This window comes from Eleutherodactylus coqui, chromosome 3 (genome assembly GCF_035609145.1).
Source record: "Eleutherodactylus coqui strain aEleCoq1 chromosome 3, aEleCoq1.hap1, whole genome shotgun sequence".
Taxonomy (NCBI): Eukaryota; Metazoa; Chordata; class Amphibia; order Anura; family Eleutherodactylidae; genus Eleutherodactylus; species Eleutherodactylus coqui.
The window spans coordinates 308,636,577-308,662,398 of record NC_089839.1 but is presented as its reverse complement, the minus strand read 5'-3'; the positions used below and the strand labels follow the sequence as shown (position 1 = coordinate 308,662,398).

Genomic DNA, 25,822 nt, shown 5'->3' with positions numbered 1-25,822 from the left:
GGCAGAGCCGCCGAGTGATGGACAACGAAATCAGCCAATGGATTTTTGCGCGGCGGATACTGGGCCACGCCCCTTGTGTATCCATGGTTGCAGCAGCGCGGATCACGTGACCAAGTATCTGGCTGCGCAGAGAGGAGACACTGAGGGCAGCGAGAGGAGCCGCCGCACTGTGGAGACCGCGGGGCCCCGGCATCACCCTGCCAGCCGCAGCCGGGGGCCACAGGGATGCCTGCTGGTACCAGACAGGGGGGAGAGTAGCGGATCCTCTGTACCTCCTCCTGGCAGGTGAGTGCCCTCTGCCCATCTTACCCTTGGGGGCACAGGGGGTTATCTGGGGGGTATTTGTGGTTTTTGGAGAGAATGGCGCAAATTTGCAATATCTATATTAACTGCTGATAAAAACCTATAATAGCCGGGGGCCTCTGTATCCGCCGCCACGACCTGACGAGCCGCTCGTTAGTGATTAGCGCCATTCCTGCGTCACTGAGATGATCCCCAGTTCTCGCGTCGGCGCGCGGTACGTATTTTTCCATCGTCGATGATTATAGATTTATATTGTCCTTCTTGCAGTAAACCCCCATCGGCGTCGCGTCTTCCGTAGTCGGTCGGAACGCAGCGTGCAATTCCACCAACCGCGGTGAGGAAGATGGCGGCCGGGATGCGGTGTAGTTATGGAGTATTAGGCTGCGTTCACGTGGCGCTGGGTCGTGTGGATTTTGGCGCAGATCTGCAGCGGATTTAACCCCTTCAGATTAAAGTCATCCGAAAGGTGAAATCTGCTGAGATCGGCGCGAGAGCAGCGCCGCGAGAATCCGCCCTGCTGAGGGTAATCCGGCCGTAGAAGCTGCCGCAGGGCGCATTCGTGTGGAGCCGACACGTTGCGCACTTTCCATGGCTGAATCGCGGTTAGAACGCACGGAGTGTATTATAATGCTAACTGATTCCGTGCAGAAACCGCCGCGACGCCTTCACAGCAAAATCTGCAGTAACGGCGCCGTCACCGGGCGGTAAAACTGCGCACGAAAATGCAGGATTATGAACCTGTTGTTTCCCGTCCCGCGATGAATCGCCGCCGCACGATCTTCTTCTGTATTTTGCTGCCCCCCCTCGCCCGTGTTTCCCTGCGGCGCCTCCGTTTTATCGCGACGTGCGAACTTGCGCTTTTCGTGCGATGTGGTTTTAACTTCTATTGTCTATCGCTCGAGAAAATCCCAAGCGGCAGCGATGTGCGGAAAATCATCGCTGATGCGCAAAAGCTGCCTGAACAAAACTGCCTTTTTTTTTTGCACTTTTGTCGCGGCGATGTCGCCGGTATGCAGGCGCTCCGAGTCGTTGGCGTTTTTTGCCCAATTTGGAGCGCATTTTGCTGCAGAATCACAAAAGAAGAGTTAGCCCTAAAGCCGTATTCGCGCGGGCGAGCGTGAGATCCGGCTGAGAAGCCCAGACAGAAATGGCGCAGGTAAGCATGCAGTGTTTATTACCCTGCGAATGCGATGCAAGAAAATCGCGTTATGTTAATAGGAACATATAAAAATGGCCCTCGCACGAACCCTGCGGACGGCGGTCGCTGCGTCATTTTTTTTTTTTCCCCATAGGTCACCTGTGGGGAATAACGGACGAGTTTTCTGCAGAATCGCCATCAGATAGACGCGCCGCCGCCGCTCACGGGTAAAGTAACGGGGTCTGCGTCCGTCCGTCTCGCAACACACAAAACGCGCCCCAGAAAATCGTCTGTGTAAATGCTTCCTAGAGGGGCCGTCCAGCAAAATCGCCTTGGTTGGGGATGATCTTAGAGTTGGGACCCCCACCCATCGTGAGAATGGGGGTCCTGAGCGACCCAAGGACACTGGGGACCCCAATTATGATGACGATGGGGGGTCTCAGCAGTCGGACCCCCACCCATCAGATGCTGCGGATAGAGAGGACAAGTCCTGTTGGGTAATGATGAGAGGCCAACCCCCCCCCCACCCCCCCCCCCCAGCCCCTGCAGGGAACTGCTAACCCCTGGGAGACCCTGTGCATCAATGGGTGGCCTAGTGGATTCAATGGGGCACTTTGTTTGCTGCTTCAGCCTGAATCCCACCTACAGAGGAGAAGGAACAAACTGTCCTGAAGCGGGGGGACGTGTGATGCCGCTCTGTAATCACACTGCTCGCCCCTAGTGGGCACCGTGCCAGGGATGGGAATGCCCCTTCTGGAGGTCACACACGTGCCGATCACTATCAGGTCGCAGGCTTTGAAGTTTAACTAAACTTTTGCCATGTCAGAAGTTTTGATCGTCGGTGGTCCGGCTGCTGAGCCCCCCGCTGACCGCTGAAACGGGCGGTCACAATTGTTCAGCGGAGTGCTGCGCCCGTCCGGCTGTCACTGCCAGCTGTGTACAGACTCCATAGACGGGCACAGCACTCTGCCCACTCCTTGCAGCCATCGGTGAGAGTCTTGGCACCCAGACCGCCACTGATCAAAACTTCGGATGTGATGTGACATATGTCAAAAGTTTAGTTAACCCTTTAATCTGTGGATGACATGGAGGTCAGCGTTGCACAACCAGCGAACGGAGCGGCGTCTGTAACATAGGGACTGCAGAACCAGTATAGCTTGCTGCACTCATCGACTTCTATGGGAGTTCCGGAAGCGGTGTAGCCCGGCCGCACTTCTGGCCACCTTGTTTCAGAAGTCGCACGGCCGATCTGTTCATCAGGTTGCAACCTTAAAGTTTAACTAAAGTTTCTAAAAACTTTCGACATGTCAGAAGTTTAGATGGGCGGTCCGGCTGCTGAGCGCTGCGCCCCTCCGGCTGTCGCTGCGAGTTGTGTACGCACTCCGTAGACGGGCAACCATCATGGGGCAGCCCTTTGGTTCCCAGACTGATGCATGATATTTGGCTCCATTCGCATCGGCGTTACGTATCGGATCGGGATGGATCTGTTAGAAAACGAAGACAAGCGGATGAGAAACGGAAGCGATCCCGGGGCTCATTCATGCTGCGCGTGTTGCTTCAGTCTGTCCACAAGAACCGACACCGTGCGTGCGTATGTGCGGGGGACGTGTATTACTGCTGCGTATGTGCGGGGGACGTGTATTACTGCTGCGTATGTGCGGGGGACGTGTATTACTGCTGCGTATGTGCGGGGGACGTGTATTACTGCTGCGTATGTGCGGGGGACGTGTATTACTGCTGCGTATGTGCGGGGGACGTGTATTACTGCTGCGTGTGTGCGGGGGACGTGTATTACTGCTGCGTGTGTGCGGGGGACGTGTATTACTGCTGCGTATGTGCGGAGGACGTGTATTACTGCTGCGTTCGTGCGGGTTTTTCACGTCCGTGCGCCATTCATTTACCACACGTGCAAAAAAAGTGCAGGAAGGGCCGAGTGATGTCAGTTTTGTCACAACCCACAGAAAACCGTTTTCTGGCCCGTTTCTCATCTGCTTGTGACGGATCCGTTATTCTCCGCACGCGCGAACGTCAGAAAAACGGATCCATTAAATGGAATAAATGTCCAGAATCAGAAACCGTTTAATCTGCTCACTTATCCATTTACTCCAATGTTGGAAAAACAAGAGGAATCGGCCGCTGCGTCTCTTTTCTGAGCGGAAGAGAGAGCGCCGAGGATTACGCTATATTGTCCGTCTGAGAAGTGGCGCCGTAACGGAGCGGGCGCGAATCGAAGGGGTTTATTTCCCAATTGAAATCAATGGGACTGTTACCGGATCCGCTTATTTCCATTTTCTGGAGGAGATCAGAACGCCGCTGTGAGCTGAGCCTTAGATCATCCCTACCTCAGCAGGAGAGCGGGGTACCTTGTGGATCGGTGGGGGTCTGACCGCCGGGACCCCAGCCAATCCTGAGACATCGCCTCTGGCGCGTCCTGGAGCTTTGAGAGCGATGGCCGCACATACCTCCCCACCGCTCCATTCACTGCAGTGGGACCGCTGGAGTTCAGGCGCTCGTCAGTCTCTGGCCGTCCTATTGGAGTGAATGGAGGGACCACCGGTGCCGGGGTAAAACCCCGAGATGCGATGACCCCTTTAAGACACTCGGATCACAGCAGAAACCTGGAGGCGTCTTAAAGAGAAGTACAAGAGCGTCATTGTTTCCGTCTTTATTAGAACATAATTATAGTGTTCTCAGCCTAATGATTGAAGCCGGGGACAACGGAGGGCGGATTAACCCTTCAAGGACACGATGGCTTGTGAGGTTGTGCCAGCAGGTTACCCCTTGGCATGGGCTCTGTTTGGGCATATGAGGGTTATAAAGGCCGTCAGCCGCCCCGGAGGGCTCATCACTGCCAGGTGTAACATGATTGGCCCATTTAATAGTTGTCATGTGGTACAAGAGTTGTCGGACTCGCAGGACGAAGAGATTGGGGACTATTTAAGAATTCTGGCATCCAAAAGTCTCCATTTTGGCACATCCACCAAAACAGCAGCTTTTGGGGTTGCACGCTGCGCCCCGATGCTTTTCAGGGGTACCATTGAAAAATGTAAGTCGTCCTACAAGAACAAGAAATCGTACGGCTATGGGGAGGGAAAATGGGGAAGAAAAGGCAAAATGATTTTAGAAAAATGATGTGTCCTAAAAGAAAAAGGGGGCTGAGGGTGAATTTACGGACCGCCCTGGGAACCGCGCTGCGCTAATGCTCGTCGTCTTCTCTTGCAGTCATGGAGAACCCGGACATCACGGTGAAGTCGTCGCCCTCCCAGGAGGACCATGAGAGCCCCTACTTGAGCAAGACCTGCTCCATCACCGAGGAGCTCCTCCTGGAGGACATGCTGAGGAGGAAGCTCAAGTTCTTTTTCATGAACCCCTGTGAGAAGTTCCGCGCTCGCGGCCGTAAGCCGTGGAAACTTTGCATCCAGATCTTAAAAATCGCGTTGGTGACCATCCAGGTGAGCTCGGGCATCCCATGGGTCTGCCCGCATTTACAGAGTAAAGGGCATTATAAAGAGATTAAAGGGGCTGGCAGGCTCCCCAGACAACATCCCTTTAAATAAGCCTATCTGTATCAAAATAACACACTGAGAAGTACTTACCTCTCCGCCACTGGCTGGTCCCAGGTTTGTTTTGACACTGGAGTTCAGCTGAGTGCTGCAGCCAATGAGAGGATGTGGCATCATCTTCCTGAACTGCTGGCATCATGGCACTCAGGATGTGGGCACCGATGCCAGGAGAACAAGCAGCCTCTCATTGGCTACAGCGCTCACCTGACTTCCTGTGACGGCCCCTGCCAAAGCAAACAGCGGGACCAAAGCAGAACTCCAGCACTGGATCCCTGCGGAGAGGTAAGTACTTCAAAAGGCCCTTTTACACACAAAGATGATCGTTCAAAAGATGGCCTTTGAGCGAACGTTTTGCATAAACTACTAATTGGTACTAATGCCAATTAGTAGCTTGTGAATGCTTGTGAGCCGCTGGGAGCTGTAGCCAGGAAACAGCGGGTGGTCTGTTCTCTGAATACATTCCCTTTGTTCTGCTGTGGGGCTGACAGCTGAGACAGTGTTATCAGCACTCCCCCCCCCCCCCCCCTCGTGGAGAACACAGCATGCGGTCCTGCTTTATCAGCTCTTCTGCTGAACGATGGATTTTATGCCAAACACAAAATCAGCGTTCGGCAGAAAAGTGAAAGATGGGCACATTTACACACAACGATTATCGCTCAAGAGATGAACAACTAATGAGAATTCATTCACTTCTCTTTTGTCATTCAGTTTCTATATGCAGAAAACTACACAGCGATCGGCCGTGTGAACAGGCAGTCAGTCATCTACGAACAACTGCCTGTTTACTGGGAATGGAGGCGGCCGGAACAATCCTGATCCATTCCGCCTCCATTCACTGAGCGATGATCATTCCTGTGTGAAAGAACAAGAACGATTATCGCCGGACCGACCTGTCGGGCACCAAGAGGTGGCAGGAGCGGCGCTGCTTCAGATCAGCTGCCAATCTGCAGCTCATTACCAGTCAAAATCCTCAATGCCGCAATTTTTGCCGCTGAACTTCCCACTGCAGTAGATCCGCAGTATTTCCGCTACATGCGGAGACCTCCTAAAGGAGTAGTCCCACCCCAGAGCATGAATGTCTATCCGCAGAGCTGGGGTCCTCCAACCTCCACTTCGCTTGTAATGAAAAGACGCGCCCTCTGGTTTCCCGAATAAAGTGTGTAGCGAGACGTTGGGAAGGAGGAACCGCTGTTTAATAAGCCAGTAGTTGTAATGCCGCCGCGCCTGGTTGTCCACCCGTCTCTCCTTTAGCTGGTGTTCTTCGGGCTCAGCAACGAGATGGTCGTAAGCTTCAAGGAGGAGAACACGGTGGCCTTCAAACATCTGTTCCTTAAGGACTACAAGGATGCGAGGGACGACACCTACGCCGTCTACCGCCAGGAGGACGTCTACGATCACATCACCTTCACCATTCAGCGGGTGAGTTCACATGGTCGTGTGGCCCAAGATGTTGGTGTAAGATTAATAAATACGACCACCGACCCTTAATGTGACCTGAGACGTTTGTGGTACTCGGTGTCTGTTCAGCGGGGACTCCCAAGATGAATAACCCAGTGTCTGCGGCCGCCCCTCCTGGGGACCAGCATAGACCCCACGGATCAGATATATGTAGCATATGCTTTATACACTGAACAGCCCCTTGATTAGACCCCCATCTGGTAGCCCGTTGGACCTCCTATGGGCCTATAGAACTGCAGCAATTCGTCCACTAGGTGATTAAATTCGTGCTAGCGATCTGATGACCCATGTGAAAGCCGGAATGGTCACCATATTGGTTGTCTTGGGCCTGTCGAAGGTACAAGGATCTGACATACAATGGATCCCACCAATGCTTTATGGGCTTCAGTGAATTATAATGGGGTCTTCTGGGATTTCGTTGTGTTGACTTGGCAGTAAGAATTGCGCCACACGTAGCGCTATCGTTTCTGTCCTATCTGATGGAATTGCCCATGGAAGCATCGCCATGGATACATGCCAGTGTAAGTGATGGGTGCTTTATGGCACAGTTGGGATATCCTTAGCTCACCTTTGTATGGGGCTCCTGGGTTTTGTAAGGCAATGACTGGAAGCCCCCGACACGGTGATATAAGGGTACCCCTCCTCCAGGCTGTACATATTTATCACCTCTCATCCGATATTGTAGTGACGACCTTTAACAGTAATCACATGTTGTCCCCGCAGTACCTGGAGCTCCGGAACGTCTCGGTTGGGAACCACGCCTACGAGCGGACGGCCGGGGGGCAGCGCGGGATGACCGTCTGCAAGTACTTCTATAAACAGGGGAGCATCTTTCCTGGAAATGAAACATTTGATATCGACCCCAAGATCGAGACGGGTAACCGGATTATTTACTCCTAAAGTAAAAAAAAATCGGCAATACAGACCAGTCCGCGGGTCGTCGTCCTTCTCCGTGTTGCTGCAGCGTAAGATTTGATGTCTGCTTTCCTGCACAGCCAGATGGATTTGCCATTACAGCATCTGGATGCGCTGGTGACAACCCATATGGAAGCTGCATTGGCAGCCATATTGGTTGTCGCTTATCTTTTCCAGAAGTGTGGCAATAAGCAAGTGCATTTAATAAGCGGACCTCAGAGGACGACGACCCAAAGACTTGTATTTACTTTTAATTTTTTTAGATTTTCCATTACCATCATGTAACGCAGAAACCGGGGAGCTGAGATGTAGGGAGCTGTATGTTGGTGCGATCTCACTGTAATTGTCTATGGAGGGAGGAAAGATTGTGGTTCCCCGTGACTTTCCTCCCTCGCCATCACCTCAGGGAGGGCCTACCTGTAGGGGCAGGACTCCCCTAATAGGTCCAGGACTCCCCTAATAGGAAGTGCCGCTCTTAATAAATTTCCCCCCATGTGTTGTGTTTTTTTTTGGTCAGTCTGACCTGGCGTGGTCATACCAGAGGCTACTTCCTTTGACAGACTCCCTCCAAAAAAAATGTACCCATAGCCAAAATCTCCCTTCGGGTTCCTCTTCCCTTTGACTGTATGTTTCTTAAGATCCAATGGATAAGTAAGCTGACTGCTTAGAATGCCTCAACTGCGTCTTTGAACAATGGAGCTGTATGCAGACAACAGACCACCTGCTGTTATCTGCATACAGCGAAGGGAGGCTCATTTACATGCAATTGAAGCTAATAAGCTGCTAATGGGCATTAGTGCAAAATGATCGCTCAAACTGTCAATTATCCTATCTTTTGCACAAATTTTGAGCGATCATCTTTGCATGTAAATGGGGCTTTACTCCCTGCAGCAAAACAGCACTGGAAGCTGTGGCTATAGGGAATTGGTCACGACTCAGAACCGCCATCTTCTCCACTCGGGATGGTTGGTGCCACTCAGGAAAACACTGTAACACACAGGCGGATTTGAATTGCGGAATCCGCAATCGTCACTCGCACGGACGATCCGCTGTTAAAGTCCTCCATAGGACAGTATGAGCTTCCGCAATTTCGTGCACACATGCAGACTTGGATTTTAAATTCCTTTCCGCAATGAATCGCAGGTCATCCACGGTGGAAATCCGGATGTGTCATGTGCATGCGGCCTAAAACCAGAATCTGGCGCCTGACAGTTTTAGCTCCATCACAGCAGCGGTTTACAGCACTTCACAATGTATATTAAACATTACAAAAATAAATCCTGGCCATCTGGCCACTAACTATACATAATATTTGGCCATGTCTACCAGGCCTAATGCCATCACATAACCGTTCATCGTGAACCTAGTCCATTACCTACTCTTAGGCTGCAGTACTTGCGGCCTCTTTTTCACGCAGTTTGGTCACTTCCAGTACTGCTTTACCACAAAGTGGATGGCACGGTCCATATTGCATCGGCTTGGATTGGTACTACAAGCTCTTTAACCATAGAATTCAAGGGCACCTGTGCCTGCAGTACCAAACCGGGCCCTGCAATGTTGACAGCCCTAACAGCGGGCATAGCGAACACCTGATCAGTGGGGATCCCGAAGAGCGGCAGACCCACTGCTCAACTACTATCAATAGCGTAAGTCACGGACCTCCCCTTAAAGCCCCGGCCACCCTATATAGCAGTGCTGGCTGTCCTCGTGAGATGTGGGTATGTTACAGATGGTGAGAAACGGAAAGTTGATGTTCTGGTTATCGGAGCTGATCAGCATCTCTCCCTACAGAATGCTTCATGGTGGAGCCGATGACTCCGATAAGCGATCTCTCCCTGGATGACAAGTTCTGGAACATGACACTGGACTTTTATCGGTGAGCCGCAGTTTCGCAGGAGCATCTCGGTTTCTTCGGGGCGCGTAGCTTTTAACGTGAATTATTTACTCCTCCAGGCTCATCTCGGTGGAGATCATGTTTAAGCTGAAGGCGATCAATCTACAGACCATCCGCCACCACGAGCTGCCCGACTGCTACGACTTTACAGTGACAGTGAGTACGTGTGACGCCCCACGACGCTCTGTACTGTCCCGCAGGCCGGGCATTTGCAAGGTCAAGTTCACATTTGCGTTAGTGAACTGGATTTTTAATGTTCCCAACACATTTATTTTCTAGGACTTGTATTTTTTTTTTTTTTTTTAATTTACACTGCAGTACGCAATTTTCCTGGTGGTGGCGCTATTTTACATTAACTCTTATATGCACTGGTTTTCAAATTAAATGGGTTTAATTTGGGCCTGGGATCTGCAGCCTCTTCTCAGTTCAGCAATATCACATTCATTGATCACATGGCCTGGAAGCAGCTCAGTCCTATTCAAGTGAATGGGATTGAACTGTAATACCCGATACTGCCACTATACAATGTACAGTGCTGTGCCTGGTATGAACTGAAGAGACAGCGGTGATCAATCAGCTGATCGGCTGATCAATCAGCTGATCGGCGGGGATCCCTAGTGTTGATAATAAACCATTGATGATCTATCTGGAGGACCGATTATCAATAGTTTAGTCCTGGAAAACCTTTTAAAAAGGGCTGGGATAAGATTTTTATCTGATTCTTTTTGGGAGCCTGAAAACTGGGACCCTCACCGATCACAAGAATGAAAGTTCCATGTCTACTCCATATGAATGTAGCGGCGGTCAGGTGTGAGCGCTGCCACTCCATTCATCTCAGTGGTGATGCCAGAGATTGGCGCTGTACTCCGGCTTTCTTAGGCAGACCCATAGAGATGGATGGAGCATCAGTGCTCATACTCAACCGCCGCTGCATCCATACAGGGGCACTAGACCCCCATTCTTGTGAACCCAAGGGGTCTCAGCCATCAGACCCTCGCTGATCAGACACTTATCCCTTCTCTTGTGAAGGTGTAAGTGAGAAACCCTACAAGACGCTGCGTGTGAATCCAGCCTAAAGGGTAGTATCTGTTTAGAGAAACATGGCTGTCTTATTACAGAAGTGGCGCCATTCTCGTCCGTGGGCCGTGTCTAGTACTGCAGTCACAACCCACGGACAAGAAAGTTTCTGGTAAAGAAGCCGTGTTTTTCCAACATCCTAAACCCTTACCATTCCCTTGTGTGTGATGGATTCTTCTCCGACCGGCACCGATCACTCACTGACTCTCTACAAGCACAGAACCCCTTCTTCAGAATCTGTGCCTTATGGTGAGGCCTACTGGATGTAATAGCTGCAGTACGTCGCTGATCTGTGGCCCCCGTCCTCCGCCTCCCGGGGGCCTGTCATCCATATCAGTCAGTGAGAAGAACTAATTGAACCCTCTTTGCCTTCTCTCATGCAGATCACATTCGACAATAAAGCGCACAGCGGACGGATTAGAATAAGTCTCGATAACGATGTTGGCATCCAGGAATGCAGAGACTGGCACGTGTCCGGCTCCAGTAAGTACCAGCTGGGCATTACTGCCATCACCTGACAGTAGAAGCCATGATTGTTCTCAGGAAGTAATCTTGTAGATATGATAACTTGTAATGGCTAACAAAAAGAGTTGATGTTACAGCGAGCTTTCCAACCTACCTGGGAGTCATCAGACTAATAGATCCTGTTATGCCCGATGCCAATAAAAGGTATCACATCTACAAGATTACTTAGTTTGTCTTACTGAGAACCTCACATGCAGCTCTACTGGCGAATGCGGTGCCAATCTGTTATACACTGATTGGCCCCTTTATTAGACCTCCGGCCGTCTCAGGATTGGAGCCCCCTGTATGGTAATTCCCCCCCGTGACCCCGGAGTGCGGCATAAAATCACGTGCCAAGTTTTCCGCGGATCAGTTTCAGTGTGAATCCACACCAAATGGGAAAATCCAGCAGTCGGAGCGACTTCCAACGAGGCCGGTCATCGGTGCTGGACTAGCTGGGGTCTCACCGCCAACCATGGGGGGTTTCTCATGTAACAGTGTGGAGAGTATACAGAGAATGGCGCGATCAAGGAAAACATCCAGTGAAAGGGGATCCTGTGGGCGGAAACAACTCACTGAAAGGGGTCAGAGGAGGATGTCAGGAATCGTTCTGACCAACAGGCTGCACAGTCAGCTGAATACAACGCTGGAGCTCCAACTAACGTGTCCGGACGCACAACTCGCCGTTCCTCCGCACGGATGGTATAACAGCAGACGACCAGTTCCAGCACCATTGTGTTTAGGAGAAGCAGAAAGACTCCAGCGGGCAAAAGAGCGCAAAACTTGTATCACTGAGCAGCGGAGAAACATCTCCTGGTCAGATGGATCCAGATTGCTGTTGCTGATGAGAGGTCAGAATTAGCACAAGCAGCATGAATCGATGACCCCTTCCTGTCAGCCGGTCAGAACATGTCAGCACCGCCATCTAATCTGCAGCAACTACAAGAAGCTTCCTGTCCGCAGGGGCCGGTATTTCTGCAGAACGATTTCATCATTTCGTGGGATCTACACCAGGATCAATTGCTGCAGTTTTGAAGACCAAAGAAGGACCGACGCTTATAGATGGGGTCTAATAAAGGGGCCGCGCACTGTATGTGGTAGTGTTTCTCTGTAGATTAGACATCCCTACACGGCTCAACCAGGATATAGAATCAGTACTTTATATAGCGGCTGAGTACATCTGTATAAGAGATCATGTGACCGCGTGATGAGAAATGATCATCCCCTAATATACGACCTCCGGAGTCACATCGGCTCCGCTGTTACCGCTCAGCATTACATACCTCTATTAGGGTGCATTTACACGGGCGAGTGCCATGTCTGTCCGACAAGCACAATCCGTCCGATATCGCAGCGGCCAACCCGCGATTGGTTTATGCGAGTGCGATGCATTTTACGAGAAAAGCTCATCTCATCAGCGCACTTGTGATTTCCATGCGTGTGAAAAACTTACAATGTTCCCCATGGGAGCAAAAACACGTTGCACGGCACCCGCATACACGCAAGCTCGACCGTTTGGTTTTTTTGTTTATATGTTTTGGGTTTTTTTTGCTCCCATTTGGGAGGAATGAGCAGTTAGAAAACCGGAAACAGGTGCTGCGATTTTTATATCCTTCACCTGTAAAAAGTCCCCTTTAAGATGATGGGTAGTTTTCCTGTGACTCTCGCAATGTACAGTAAGTGCGCGAGGAAATCGCCGGAGTAAACGCACCTTTCGGCCGTACTTTACACGGACAAGCGTGATATCGGTCTGAGACACTCTGATCATGTGTAAATATCACACTGGTATACATACAGATGTCTGTGAGAGTGCGGAGCGTCTTGTGAGAAAAGCCGATCGCCGGGCGTGAAAATCACATATTGCTTCAATTAACCCTTTCCAATCCAATTTGTCTCCTGGTTTTCCTAGGGGGCTTACTCTTTTTCTGCTGTAATACAATGGCGCTATCTGCTGGCTAAAGCCAGTACTGCATGAGGTGACAGGTTGGATAGGCTCCGACAGCAGAGAGGCTGGCAATATACAGTAAAAGAACCCGGACGGATGTCTTCCAACATCGGAGCTGTACAGCCTTAAATCATAATGTCTTCAGACGTCAGACAGTGGATTGGAAAGGGTTAAAAATCGTACTCACGTGAAAAACGCATCTGTATCTGCGTGCGACTTATATTGTGATCCCATTACTGGGCAAGATCCCTAAACATATAGCGCACGCTGTCAGAGGATTGGCCCCTGCACATTGGCCCCTGCAGATACAGCCATTGTAATTAATGGGTTGGATTTCCATTATATTTTATGCGTCTCGCAACCCCACAAAACTGGCGCGAGGATCACGGCCGTATCCAGTCCCATCTGGAGCCACAACATGCAGGACTTTCCAGTACGATTCGGTCACTTCCATTACATACCCTCTTGTAATGATTTGTGTTTGTCATTCTCCATAGTACAGAAGAACACGCACTACATGATGATCTTCGATGCGGTCGTCATCCTGACCTGCATCTCTTCCATAAGTCTCTGTATACGGTCCGTGGTTCGAGGCATTCACCTGCAGAGGGTAAGACTTCAGTAGCCGCCGGTCATTTACCACTTTACCAGTGTCTATTCCAAGTACACAATGGTCTCCCAGTATATTGATGTATATACTGGGGGCGCTGTTTCATTGTTGTTTATGGTAATAACCTTCCAAGGATGTGGTAAAGAATGGAATTGCAAGTGACCAAAAATATTTTATATTTAGTTTATTTCTATAGCATCAACATACTTGACAAATCAGAGGAAACGTGAACAGACAAAAGGGGACATAATATACAGTAGTGAACTAACAATTTGAACGAAAGGGGTGAGGATCCTGCTGGCGAGCTTATAATCTATAAAGAAATGGGGGAGAGGGGGTGGGACGAGCTTACCGTCTGAGAAAATGGGGGGACACAAGAGCTTACACTCTGATGAAAGGGGGGGACACAAGAGCTTACACTCTATGACGAAATGGGGGGACACAAAAGGTAGCCGTGCTTGTTCTGTACAACGGTCAGCCATCCAACTACTGATGACCACTTGTCCATAAGTATGTATGTTTGTGTGTGGGTGCTTCTCATGTTCCGCCCCCTAGTGACGTCATCGCAGTTCCTACAACATATATAAAACACAGAGCCTGACCAACCGAAAAACAACACAGTTAGGGCTCTTGGAAGGGGAGGACAACAATAACAAAATGAGAATACAACAAAGCCGTTATTATGTCAGATACAACTCAGCAGTCCTGACAGAAGACACCGACCTACTGCCACCACATGGATCTGGTGGGCTGAAGGACCTGCGGTGACGTCACTGCTGTGGCAGGAGCCATTCTGCAGTTTGGTAGAAAGTACTGTATACTAGATAAGCCGACAGCAGCTACCAGGACCTGTGTGGGTGGAGTCAGGGATCAAATGACCAGTGACTGATCACTGTATGCAGGAGTCTGCTGAGCTGGTGATGTCTGGAAATCGGCTTAGATGTACCACAGGTTGCGTGTGTGATGTGTGAGGTCAGGATGCATGTAGTAGAGCTGTGTGTGTAATGTGTGGTGTCAGCATGCATGTAGTAGAGCTGTGTGTGTAATGTGCTGTGTGTTTAATGTGTGGGAATCAGGATGCATGTTGTAGAGCTGCATGTGTAATGTGCTGTTCGTGCTATGTGTGGCAATCAGGATGGATGTAACAGAGCTGTGTGTGCAATGTGTGGGAATCAGGATGGATGTAGTAGAGCTGTGTGTGATGTTGTGGGGGTCAGGATGGATGTAGTAGAGCTGTGTGTGTGATGTGTGGTGTCAGCATGCATGTAGTAGAGCTGTATGTGTAATGTGCTGTGTGTTTAATGTGTGGGAATCAGGATGCATGTTGTAGAGCTGTATGTGTAATGTGCTGTGTGTTTAATGTGTGGGAATCAGGATGCATGTTGTAGAGCTGCATGTGTAATGTGCTGTTCGTGCTATGTGTGGCAATCAGGATGGATGTAACAGAGCTGTGTGTGCAATGTGTGGAAATCAGGATGGATGTAGTAGAGCTGTGTGTGTGATGTTGTGGGGGTCAGGATGGATGTAGTAGAGCTGTGTGTGTGTGATGTGTGGGGATCATAATGGATGTACCATGTAGCACAGCTGTGTTGGAGCAATGCGCCACCAGAAAAACTGGTACTATAACTTCCAAAAAATCACTAGTCTATTATATAAATGGAGTAGTATACATAAAGCTGTATTGTCTGTTCCTCATGATTGTTGGGGGTCCCAGCTTTGGACCTCCGCTGATTAGACCCTTTATATTTTGGGAATACCCCTTTAACATTTTTTCCCTATTAATAACCCTAAGGAATATGTAAACTTCGTCCAACATCGGTTCTCTAAGCCAGTGCCCTGGTCAGACCAGATGGAGTTTGTGAACGGCTGGTACATCTTAATCATTGTCAGCGATATCCTGTCCATCGTCGGCTCCATTCTGAAGATGGAGATCCAGGCGAAGGTGAGTGTCAGTATAAACTGTACGCTGATGAAGATGTGTAGGATGGAAGGGCTTGTGAGCCTCCTGTATTACTGCGCAGCGTCTCCGTTACACCATGAGCTTTATTTCTATGACTCTAAACAAGATGTTTTCACGACTAACATATCGTGACCGACTGATGCCGGACGGCGGAGGAAAGCTGCGGCGGTCTTATAGCAAATAGGTCCAAAGCAACCAGCAAAATATCACACCCACAACACTCTCACTTAGTCTTCAGGTGATAGTCACCTCTGTTCTTCCTCCTCCCTGCACAGATCACAGATGCTCACCACACTCTCCGTAGAATTCTATAGGTGATGTTCACAGCTCACCTCCTCCCCCTCCCTTCTTAGGGAATGCCTACAACACTCTCACATAGAATTCCATAGGCAACAGCCACCGCTCACCTCCCCCCCTCCCTTCTTAGGGCATGGCCACAACACTCTCCCATAGAATTTCGTAGGCAACAGTCACAGCTCACCTCTTCCTCCTCTCTGCACAGATCAATCGCAGAGCATGCTCACAACGGGCCCCCTCCTGTCAATTATACTTATGACCCATTAGGCTGCTGTAATGCATATTTTTAACTGTAGCTCAGGCAAGATGGCCACAAAAAAAATCTATAATCAGAAAATAAAAACATATTAGAAAAATGTTCAATTCTTCACAATCTGGTTATAATTAGTTAAAAATAATAAAGGCCATACATTTTCCTTAAAGGGAATATAACACTAGACAGATCCCTTTAAGTAAAGTCCTTCTATAGGAAGCCCGATGGGTCCAACGGAGCGCATGTAACGACCTTCTTAGTGCTTTTCAGGTTGGAGCAAAACATACCATTGAGTCTTATCACCATTGTGCATCTGGGCCGATTTTCCTGTAATTGGACCTAAAAAAAAAAGTGTATTTTCGTGGAAATGTCCTTGGATAATTGCTGACGGTGTTTTCCCTGTTGATCGGTAGTGGTGTGACCGCGCCGTCTGGGCAGCGCATCTTGTACATGTTGTCCTTACATCCAGTCACTCAGTTACAGTTAATGACTGGCATTAGCACCGCGCTATTAGCCATCATTGTCCCATCTCCCCGCATCACCGGCTCGATGAGCCACACAGAGTGTCCATTACCCAAATGATCTCCTTGTACCAGCTGCTCCATCATCTTACCGTCCCGCCCTCTGCTGTTCTGTGACCCAATATTAGACGGAGGGTCGGTTGTTTTAGGCGTTTTCCACCCCAGTCTGCAGCAGATTATGGTCTTCTTCATGCTCTTCACTAGAGACCATCTGCTCAGGAGTTACGTGTCTTAGGAGACTCGAAGCTCACAATGACTAACGACCCCCATACACATTACAGAAGGATTGTCCAAACCCAAAGATTTCGGGAAGATCGGACTGCAACATGTTATGGGGGCCTTACAGCTGTCCCCAACAGTCAGGTGAAAGATCAGATACAATGAAGTTCAACACCCAATCCTTTTGTTCTCCTTCGAGTCTAAACGCGCAACCATCGTGCACTATTTGTTCATTGGTGATTTGTAGCAAGCTAGAAATCACCAATGACTGTGATCAGCGCCGCACACTGATTTTCTCAGCAGGTGGCGCTGATGGCATTCTTTCAGCTGGTATCCCGCTGGCAGTTCTCAGCAGGAGACCAGCTGAAAGCCTCGAGAACAATGTAGCTGTTTGCATATACAAAACAGCTGCTTTGTTCTCGGAGCTATCGCGGCAGTATCACGCTCCGCCTGCATTAACTCTTAAGTAGCTAATTAGCTACTTAGAGTTATGCAAAGATGATCGCTCAAAGCTGTCACTCAAACTGTCGTTTGAGCGATTATCTTTCAGTGTAAATGGGCCATAAGACAAGTTTTCAGGGCAAATAGATTTTTGGGAAGCAAATACTTAGTGAATAACATCCTCTAAAATGTGCAACAGCTTATATATCAATTAGTGTCTGCAGCGCCTGTGCAGAGCTATGCATCTCTATGGTTACAGACTCTGAACAAGCCCCGTGTCGTCTGATCCTCAGTCCTACATTACTGACAAATGAAGATCTGTGCAGCAAAGTAACAAGGAAATCTCTCTCCAACAGAGTCTGACCAGTTACGACGTCTGCAGTATCCTCCTGGGAACGTCCACCATGTTGGTCTGGCTCGGCGTCATTCGCTATTTAGGATTTTTCCAGAAATACAATGTAAGAGCTGATTCTTCGACTCGATGTCACATGGCAGAGTGATGTCACATGGCAGAGTGATGTCACATGGTCTACGGGCGCGGCGGGTCTCCTCCGACAATCTGCTGCTGCATAGCGTCAATATTCCTTGCCAATAGAGAACATGTTACTGGGGGAGGAATAAGGCCAGAGCTGCAATACCGTACACTGCCATGGACAAGGGTGGTGCTGTTTTTGAAAAATGGCAGCCATGTTTTCCTAATTTCCTACACCTCCTTGAAGGGGTTATCTGGGGATGAAAAATGTTCAGAGCCGCTCAGCAGACTGTAAAATAAGTAAGTAGAAGCCGTACTCGTGGTGGGACCTGGTCCAACACTGATCTTTACTTGTGGCCGCAGAGCAATGGCGTCCTGACGGAGGGACGTGTGACCGCTGCAGCAGTCATGGTCGCTGGCTCGCTGCAACCAGAAGCAAAGATCAGCGGAGGATCTCTTGGGCTGAGGTCGGCCCTTTTTGTCCCCAGATATAAGACCCTTTAAAGGGGTGGTGCCAAGATAGAAAGTCCGCAGGCCCGACCGTTGGGACCCCCCCTGATTCCACGAACTACGGTCTAGAAGGTTTCTTCGTGAATGGAGCGGCAGTCGCACGTGCGCAGTTCTGCAACAGTCATTTCAATGCATGCGTCGTTGATTGCGGAGTTCAGGAGTAATCTCTGATACTCCCATTGAAATGAATGGAGCAGCTGTGTACATAGGTTACCACCGCTCCATTCATGCGGGGTCTCTTGTGACCCCCATTCTTGGGATCAGTGGGGTTCCAACCACTAAGACTCCACCAATCAGAAAGCTATCCTGCTGATGGGGAATAACCTTCTATCTTGATACACTTGTAGCAATCATTTACATGAGTGGTGCATCGTGATAACTAAACGTTACAGCATTGTAGTACCCTGTAGTTAACATGTTAAAGGGGTTCTCCCACTTCTAGTCATCAAAAGCAGATAAGAAGGGATCCACCACCCAGGACCTCCAAGGACCAGATGTGCCCCGCGCTGGTGTTTTTTGCATACTGAACTGTTTTGCTGCAGGAAGTAGACAGCGCCGTACAGTGTGCAGTGGCTAGGGTTGGTACTGCAAGCTGAGTCCTATTGAAATATATGGGATTGCAGTACCAATCCAGGCCACTGCACAATGTACGGTGTCGGCTGTTTCCTGCAGCAGTATACAAAGACACCCGGGCAGCGGACCACTGCCTATGTGTTATTGATGACCTATCTTGAGGATAGGTCATCAATAGCTAGAAGTGAGAGAACCCCTTTAACATTTGCTACTTCTCCATAGTCCCTTTCAAGCTCTTCATATTACTTCTGAATGCTCGTATTTGGTTGTCAGCTCTTATGTTTAGGAAGCTTTTTCTTCCTTTGATGTTCTGCAGATTCTGATCCTGACGCTCAGGGCGGCGCTTCCTAACGTGATTCGGTTCTGTTGCTGCGCCGCCATGATCTATCTGGGCTACTGCTTCTGTGGTTGGATCGTCCTGGGGCCGTATCACACCAAGGTAATGTACCAACATGCCAGCCTTCGGCCATCCCTCACACACGGCTCTCCGGTAACCCGTGCGCCTCTTCTTCCTCAGTTCCGGTCCCTGAACATGGTGTCCGAGTGCCTCTTCTCCCTCATTAACGGAGACGACATGTTCACAACGTTCTCCATCATGCAACAGAAGAGTTACCTGGTCTGGTTGTTCAGCCGGGTTTATCTCTACTCCTTCATCAGCCTCTTCATCTACATGGTCCTCAGTCTCTTCATTGCCCTCATCACTGACACCTACGAGACCATTAAGGTGGGTCATTTACTATAATGGTCTAGTTTATCCAGAGGAGGACAGAAAAAACAGTCTTGAATGGTGAAGTCTAATTTGCTATTAACCCTTTCCAATCCACTATCTGACGTCTTCCTACATTCTGATTGAAACCTGTGCAGCTCTGATGTCGGAAGAAGTCCAGCAGGGTATTCTTACTGTATATTGCCGGCCGCCCTGTTGTCGGGGGCCTCTCCAGCATGTCCCATACTACAGTACTGACTCTAGTCAGCAGATCGCACCATTGTATAATGGCAGAAAGAGAAAGCCCCCTAGGAAACTCTGAATCCAAAATTGGATTGCAAAGGGTTAAGTGCGAAAAATGTATTTTTGGCCCCTTAATGGCCTCAGACAATCCCGGGATCAACCCTCTACATTAAAAGGGTATTCCGGGAGTTTGTATTGATGGTCTGTATTTAGGGTAGGTAACACCTGACATCACCACGCATCAACTGTTTGCAGGAGCCACTATGCATCGAAACTAACACAGCTCCGTACATCGTGCGGTGGCCATGAAAGGTACTGCAAGTTTGATCCCATTCAAGGTCTCGCACCAATCGGATTAGGCATGATCTATCCTAAGATAGGTCGTTAATAAAAAATCTCCTGAAATACCCTTTAAGATCAGTAGCCTTTATGTTACATTTCTTAAAGGAAATGTCCACATTTTATGGCGCCTAAAGGGGTTTTTCCACAACTTAAAATTGCTTCATAACCACTCTGTCCTTACTGGTTACTGCTGACGAGGACATGTGACTGCTGCAGCCAATCACTGACCACAGAAGTGACCTTCTATAGCCATTGGTTGACTGTAGTAGTCACAAGTCACAACCGGAAAGGGCAGAGTGGATGTGAAGCAGTTTAAAGTCATAGGAAAACCCCTTTAAGTGTGCCCCAAAACTGGCATGGAAGCCTTGCACCAAATCTATCATGTGGTTCAAACACTTTTTGAGCCTCTCTGAAGTTAGGTGTCTAAGTTTAGATAAACTTGGTGCATCTTTTGACAATGTTATCATCCATTATGCTGTTGATAGAACTGACAGTGGCATTTAAATGACCTGACAGAGGGAGGCGGCTCCCACGATGACATCGGTAGGAGCTCTTCAGTTACCATGGTAGCATTGGGCCCTCTAATGGTCCCCAGGCCCACCATGGAGGTCTCCCTAGTAAGCCATGCCTGTGCCCTATGGCAGGGCTTCAAAGGATGCCTGTAAGAGTGCAATATACTGACATATTGCACTATATTGTACATGTGATCAGTTGCTTGCCAGTTCAAATCCTTTATGGGGTCTAAAAAAAAGAAAAGGGGGGAGGGATTTGCTATTTGTATTGCGCCATCTTACCAACATATTCCGCAGCACTCTCAGGTAAATTATTTATTACCCCCCCCCCCTCCCCAGCAAGCTGGGTACTCATTTTACCAACCTTGGAAGGATGGAAAGCTGATTTAACCTTGAGCCGGCTACCTGAGTCATGCCGGGATCGGACCTGCAAATTGAAAAAAAAAATAGATTACCGTAATAAAGATTTTTTTTATGAGAAAAATTTAAAAAAATCATCTAAAGTTCACGAGGTCTTACCGCAGTCATTGCATCAAAAAATGGGAAAAATATAATTAGTGTAGCTGCATTCGTAAAAGTCCAATTTATTAAGTATAACATTATCTATTCTGCACGGTGGAGGCCATCAAAAAATGTTCCGCAGCAAAATTGCTAATTTTTTTTTTTTAATTTGGTCACCTCCAATAAAAATAAAACGTGATCAAAAAGTCATCATGTGTGCATCGAAAGGGTACCAATAATATAGCTTGCCCTGCAGAAAAAAAGAGAGCGAGAGATATGAGATGGATATGAGGCAGGTAAGTAAGCAAGCAGATAGAGACCCCGACCACTTCTCTGTGTGAGAAGAGCAGCTGTACATGGTGTCAGCAGGAGGGAAGAAGCAGGGAGATGACATCATCATCCCTGCTCCATTCCTTGCCGTGCGTCTGTGTCTGCGTCTCTACAAATCCTTCCTCCTCCATTCTCCTCCTCTCTGCTCGTCTCTGGCTCGTGCTGTCGGCCGGACCACAATAATCACGTGGCCGCCGACAGTGCGACCTGAATGTGTATTTGTATATGGCGGAGGACGGCCTCTGGGCCCCCTCAAGCGCATGGGCCGGGTCACCGTTGCAACCCCGGCGACCCCTGACAGTACGCCTTGTAGCATAATATACTGCTATAAAATAAACATGACTGGTGAGATTTTATTTTTTCTCTTCCTCAGAACTACCAAAAAGACGGTTTTCCGGAGTCTGAGCTTCATACTTTTGTATCGGAGTGTAAGGATTTACCAACCTCCGGCCGTTACAGAGAGGTGGAGGGCATGTCTGCATCGCTGCTGTGCTGCTGTGAACGGTCAGTGGTCACTACCCATAAAGGCTGTTGTGATGAGGTCAGGTTAATGTGCTCCGTTGTCTATGGCAGAGAGAAGGCGGCGGCCTGATTCTTTACTATGCGCAATTCCTCGGATTGTCCTTATGACGGGTCGTCTTATATTAGAGCAAAGGGTCTAACCGAGAATTTTTAACAACGAGGGATCCTTGGACGGTTGATTTGACAGTCACCAAAGGCAGAGATGGGTCAGTGTAGTGTTATGTGGGGGGGGGGGGGGGGGGGACTCTGACTGCAGGGAGTATGCGGGGGTGGAGGGGTCTGACTGCAGGGAGTATGCGGGGGTCGGGAGGTCTGACTGCAGGGAGTATGCGGGGGTCGGGGGGTCTGACTGCAGGGAGTATGCGGCGGTGGAGGGGGTCTGACTGCAGGGAGTATGCGGGGGTTGGGGGATCTGACTGCAGGGAGTATGCAGGGGGTTGGGGGATCTGACTGCAGGGAGTATGCAGGGGGTTGGGGGATCTGACTGCAGGGAGTATGCAGGGGGTTGGGGGGTCTGACTGCAGGGAGTATGCGGGGGTGGAGGGGTCTGACTGCAGGGAGTATGCGGAGGTTGGGGGGATCTGACTGCAGGGAGTATGCGGGGTCGGGGGGTCTGACTGCAGGGAGTATGCTGGAGGGAGGGTCTGACTGCACGGGTATGCGAGGGGAGGAGGGGTCTCTGACTGCAGGGAGTATGGGGGGGGGGATGAGACTGCAGGGAGAATTTGCATTCGAATCGAGTGATAATGTACATGCAAGACCGCATCTCCATCCACTTGTAGAGGGGTAGCTGAGCGCAACGCTTAGTTAACTCAGCCAGTCCATTAATTGATAATGACCACTTGTCCATCCGTGAGTGAGTTACATGCTCCGCCTCTGATCAAATGATGGTGATGTCATCACAGGTCCTATTCCATAGCAAGTGAGGCTGTGGGGGTTTGTAGGGGATGCATTACTCACTCAGGATAAGCTATGGATGAAGGACCTGTGATGACATCACCGTCATGTGATTAGGGGAGGAGTATGTAACTCACTCCGGATGATCAGGCCGGAGAAAGAGTGAGTGAGTTACATGCTTTGCCCCTGACCACATGATGGTGATGACATCAAAGGTCCTTCATCCCTAGTGAGTTACATGCTCCACCCCCGATCACATGACTGTGATGTCATCTAAGGTCCTGTAAGCACAAGGCTGATGTCCGGCTAGGTGTTCGTTAGTATTTGTAGGGGATGGAATACTAATGAACACCTACAGCAGCAGTGTGCTTACAGGACCTGTCATGATGTCACCGTCATGTGATCAGTCACCTGTGTGGAAGGAGTCCAGGGGGTGATCAGTGTGTTCAGGACTCTGGTGTGCTGCTTTTCATCCCTGTTGTATGAAGAATGTATGTAGCAGAGTTGTGCGTGGCGTGCATGTAGCAGAGCTGTGTGTTTGTGATGTGCCTGACGTGCATGTAGCAGAGCTGTGTGTGTGTGTGTGTGTGTGTGTGTGTGTGTGTGTGACGTGCATGTAGCAGAGCTGTATGTGCGCCACCAGAAACACTGGTACTATAACTTCCTAATAATTACTAGCAGAGGTGAATAGAGCGTCGGTCACACTGGCCCATTATCACTCCCTTCATAGAGCTGAATTGGGTTGCGTGTTCTGTTGATCAATGGAGGCCCAAGCTGTCGCACCAGCATTAATCATACATGTACCATCTATCCCGGGGGGCAAACTTAATCACTAACCCAAAAATTTCTCATTTTTTTAAATTCTGTTTTTTTTTCCATTCTCATCTATGAGGAGCCAGAGTTTTTTTTTCTCATTTTTCCATTGACCTAGCCGCATGAGGGTTTTTTTGTTTTTTTTTGTGGAGCAAATTGTATTTTCCTAATTGTACCATATAATGTATGAAAAACTTTAAAAAAATTTTAAGGGGGGAGAAATGAAAAAAAATAAAAATGCAATTGCTCCATTTTTGGTGGGTTTAGCTTTTACAGCGTTCGCAGCACGAGGGACACATGAACTTTTGTGCTTTTTAATATTTTTATAAAGTAGATAAACCTTTTTTTTCTTAAAAATCGCTTTCTGTCTCCAGTCCTGTAAATTCTGATTTTTTTCGTCCTTTGAGCCGTGCGAGGACTGTTTTTTTTTTTTCGTTTTTTTATCACTTATTAATTAAAAAAAAATTTTTTTTGAGCACAAGGATAGCAAAAAAAAAAAAAAACTTTTTTTTTTCTTACGGCTGCCACCAAGCACGATAAGTAGTGGGATATTTTAATAGTTTGGACTTTTACGTACACTGCGCTACCAATATGTGAGTTTTTTTTTTTTTTTTTTTGTTTATTTTATGGGGAAAAAACTTTTTTTTTTTTTTAAACTTAATTAAAAAAAGTTCAATCTTTTTTGTTTTGCTCACTTTTATGTAGTCCTCACAAGAAAATTGAATTTGCGATCCTTTGATTGCTTGTACTATATACTGTAATACTTCTTTATTGCAATATATAGCGATTTTGAGCAGGGCTTGATAGACATCTGGGTGTAGCAGCCTGGGGAGTCTTTAGTAGGCGCCGTATTGCCATGCTAGCCCATCAGCACTCCTTGATGGCGATGCAGGGGGCGGTGCCAATGGAGCGTGGGAAGGGATAATTCTAGATGCATGGTCAGCTTTGACGGCTGTATCTAAATAGCTAAGTGCTGTGATCACAGCTCACTCTCACTGCAGCTGATCACCGCCCCCGGTACGGCACGGACTTGGCTCCCGAGCCCGCTACATACCCACTTCAGGACATTTATATGCCTCTGGCGGTCCTGGATTGGTTGTATTGCGTGTATATCTTTCTGCTTTGTCTGTACAGGTAGAAGTAATGCAGAAGGTGAAGCTGGTGGTCCGTCGGCCCCTGCAGAAGATCTCCGCATACGAGCACAGAAGAGTCACAGGACTGTTGACCCTAAAGGGCGTCCAAAGAAGAAAAGCCGCTTCTACTTCTTTCACCATCTGGAGGGTCTCGGTACTGGAACTGCGGGACGTAGTGACTCTCCCAAACCTGACGTGGCAGATACCAGGGACCAATAGATTGTATCTAACTGCACAACTACTGTACATAGACTTTGTTTCGTGTCCCTTTCTATGTGCGCTCTATAATCCGCTCTCGGGACGCCGTCCTGAAAGCCCATCGAGTCCATTAAGAAGAAATGTGTCAGCATGTATACAGCATCGCACCGTGACCTAAAGGGCGAGTGTTCGGCATTACTCATCCTCCCATCCCTGATCCTACGAGCCCGCTCTGCTGTTCAGAAAGTCAGCAGAAGGGGGCGATCCATCAGTAGTGAATAAAGCACGAGTCAGCAAAAGTGGCGCAAATGGCGCCAAATCGATCAGAAATGGTGCATGTGGCATAAGTGGTGCAACTCGCTGGGCATGCTAGGCACTTCGGCTTCTGCCCCTCAGGGCCGGTGGGCAGCTGTACAAATCATTTGTGTTTTTAAAGAAAAAAAAGCCACGTGTCTTAAAGGGGTGTTCTGGGAAGCAAAAAAATGGCATAAAACAAAGAAATAAGCCAAGCTCCCCGGTTTGGTGGTCTCCAGTCCAGGCCAGTGCACCGGACCCCCACCACTCTAAACCTGGACGAAGCTGCAGCAATAATGTGCTGTTCAATGTGCATGTGACCACTTAGCCAATGACTGGCTTCAGCAGTCATGCGCCATTCATGGCAGTATCACGACGGAAGCCAGTGATTGGCTGAGTGGTTACATGTACAATGAACAGCACCTGATCCGCCACTTCCCAGTTCCGAGCAGCGGGGATCGGTGGTCCTCATCCGGATCGGAGGCCATGGAAGGAGGCATATATGGCTACGTCTTTATTTTATGCCATTTCATTGCCACCAGCTTGTCTAACAGAAAACCCCTTTAAATTTGGCACAATTTAAGACTTTTACGCGCCAGTTTTCCTTGAGATTTTACAAAACTGTTAAGATAAGTGTTGAAAGCACAGAATAAATTTGGCGCATGGCGTGAACAACGA

The 25,822-nt window shown here is 48.9% G+C and overlaps 1 protein-coding gene across 2 annotated transcripts; it reads left to right on the top strand.

Moving 5' to 3' along the window:
* The first annotated feature begins 121 nt into the window (after positions 1–121).
* Positions 122–25,822, top strand: LOC136621966 (mucolipin-3-like). 2 transcript variants are annotated; one of them, XM_066597871.1, is made up of 14 exons: positions 122–285; positions 4,664–4,893; positions 6,256–6,423; positions 7,186–7,339; positions 9,169–9,253; positions 9,331–9,427; positions 10,732–10,831; positions 13,295–13,407; positions 15,200–15,349; positions 17,455–17,556; positions 18,970–19,092; positions 19,171–19,377; positions 21,661–21,791; positions 24,654–25,822. In XM_066597871.1, the coding sequence occupies exons 2-14, from the start codon at positions 4,666–4,668 to the stop codon at positions 24,655–24,657; spliced, it is 1,662 nt and encodes a 553-aa protein (XP_066453968.1). In that variant the 5' UTR covers positions 122–285; positions 4,664–4,665; the 3' UTR covers positions 24,658–25,822. The 2 variants fall into 2 exon arrangements, with proteins under 2 accessions (XP_066453968.1, XP_066453969.1); XM_066597872.1 differs by lacking the exon at positions 122–285 and adding an exon at positions 1,631–1,668.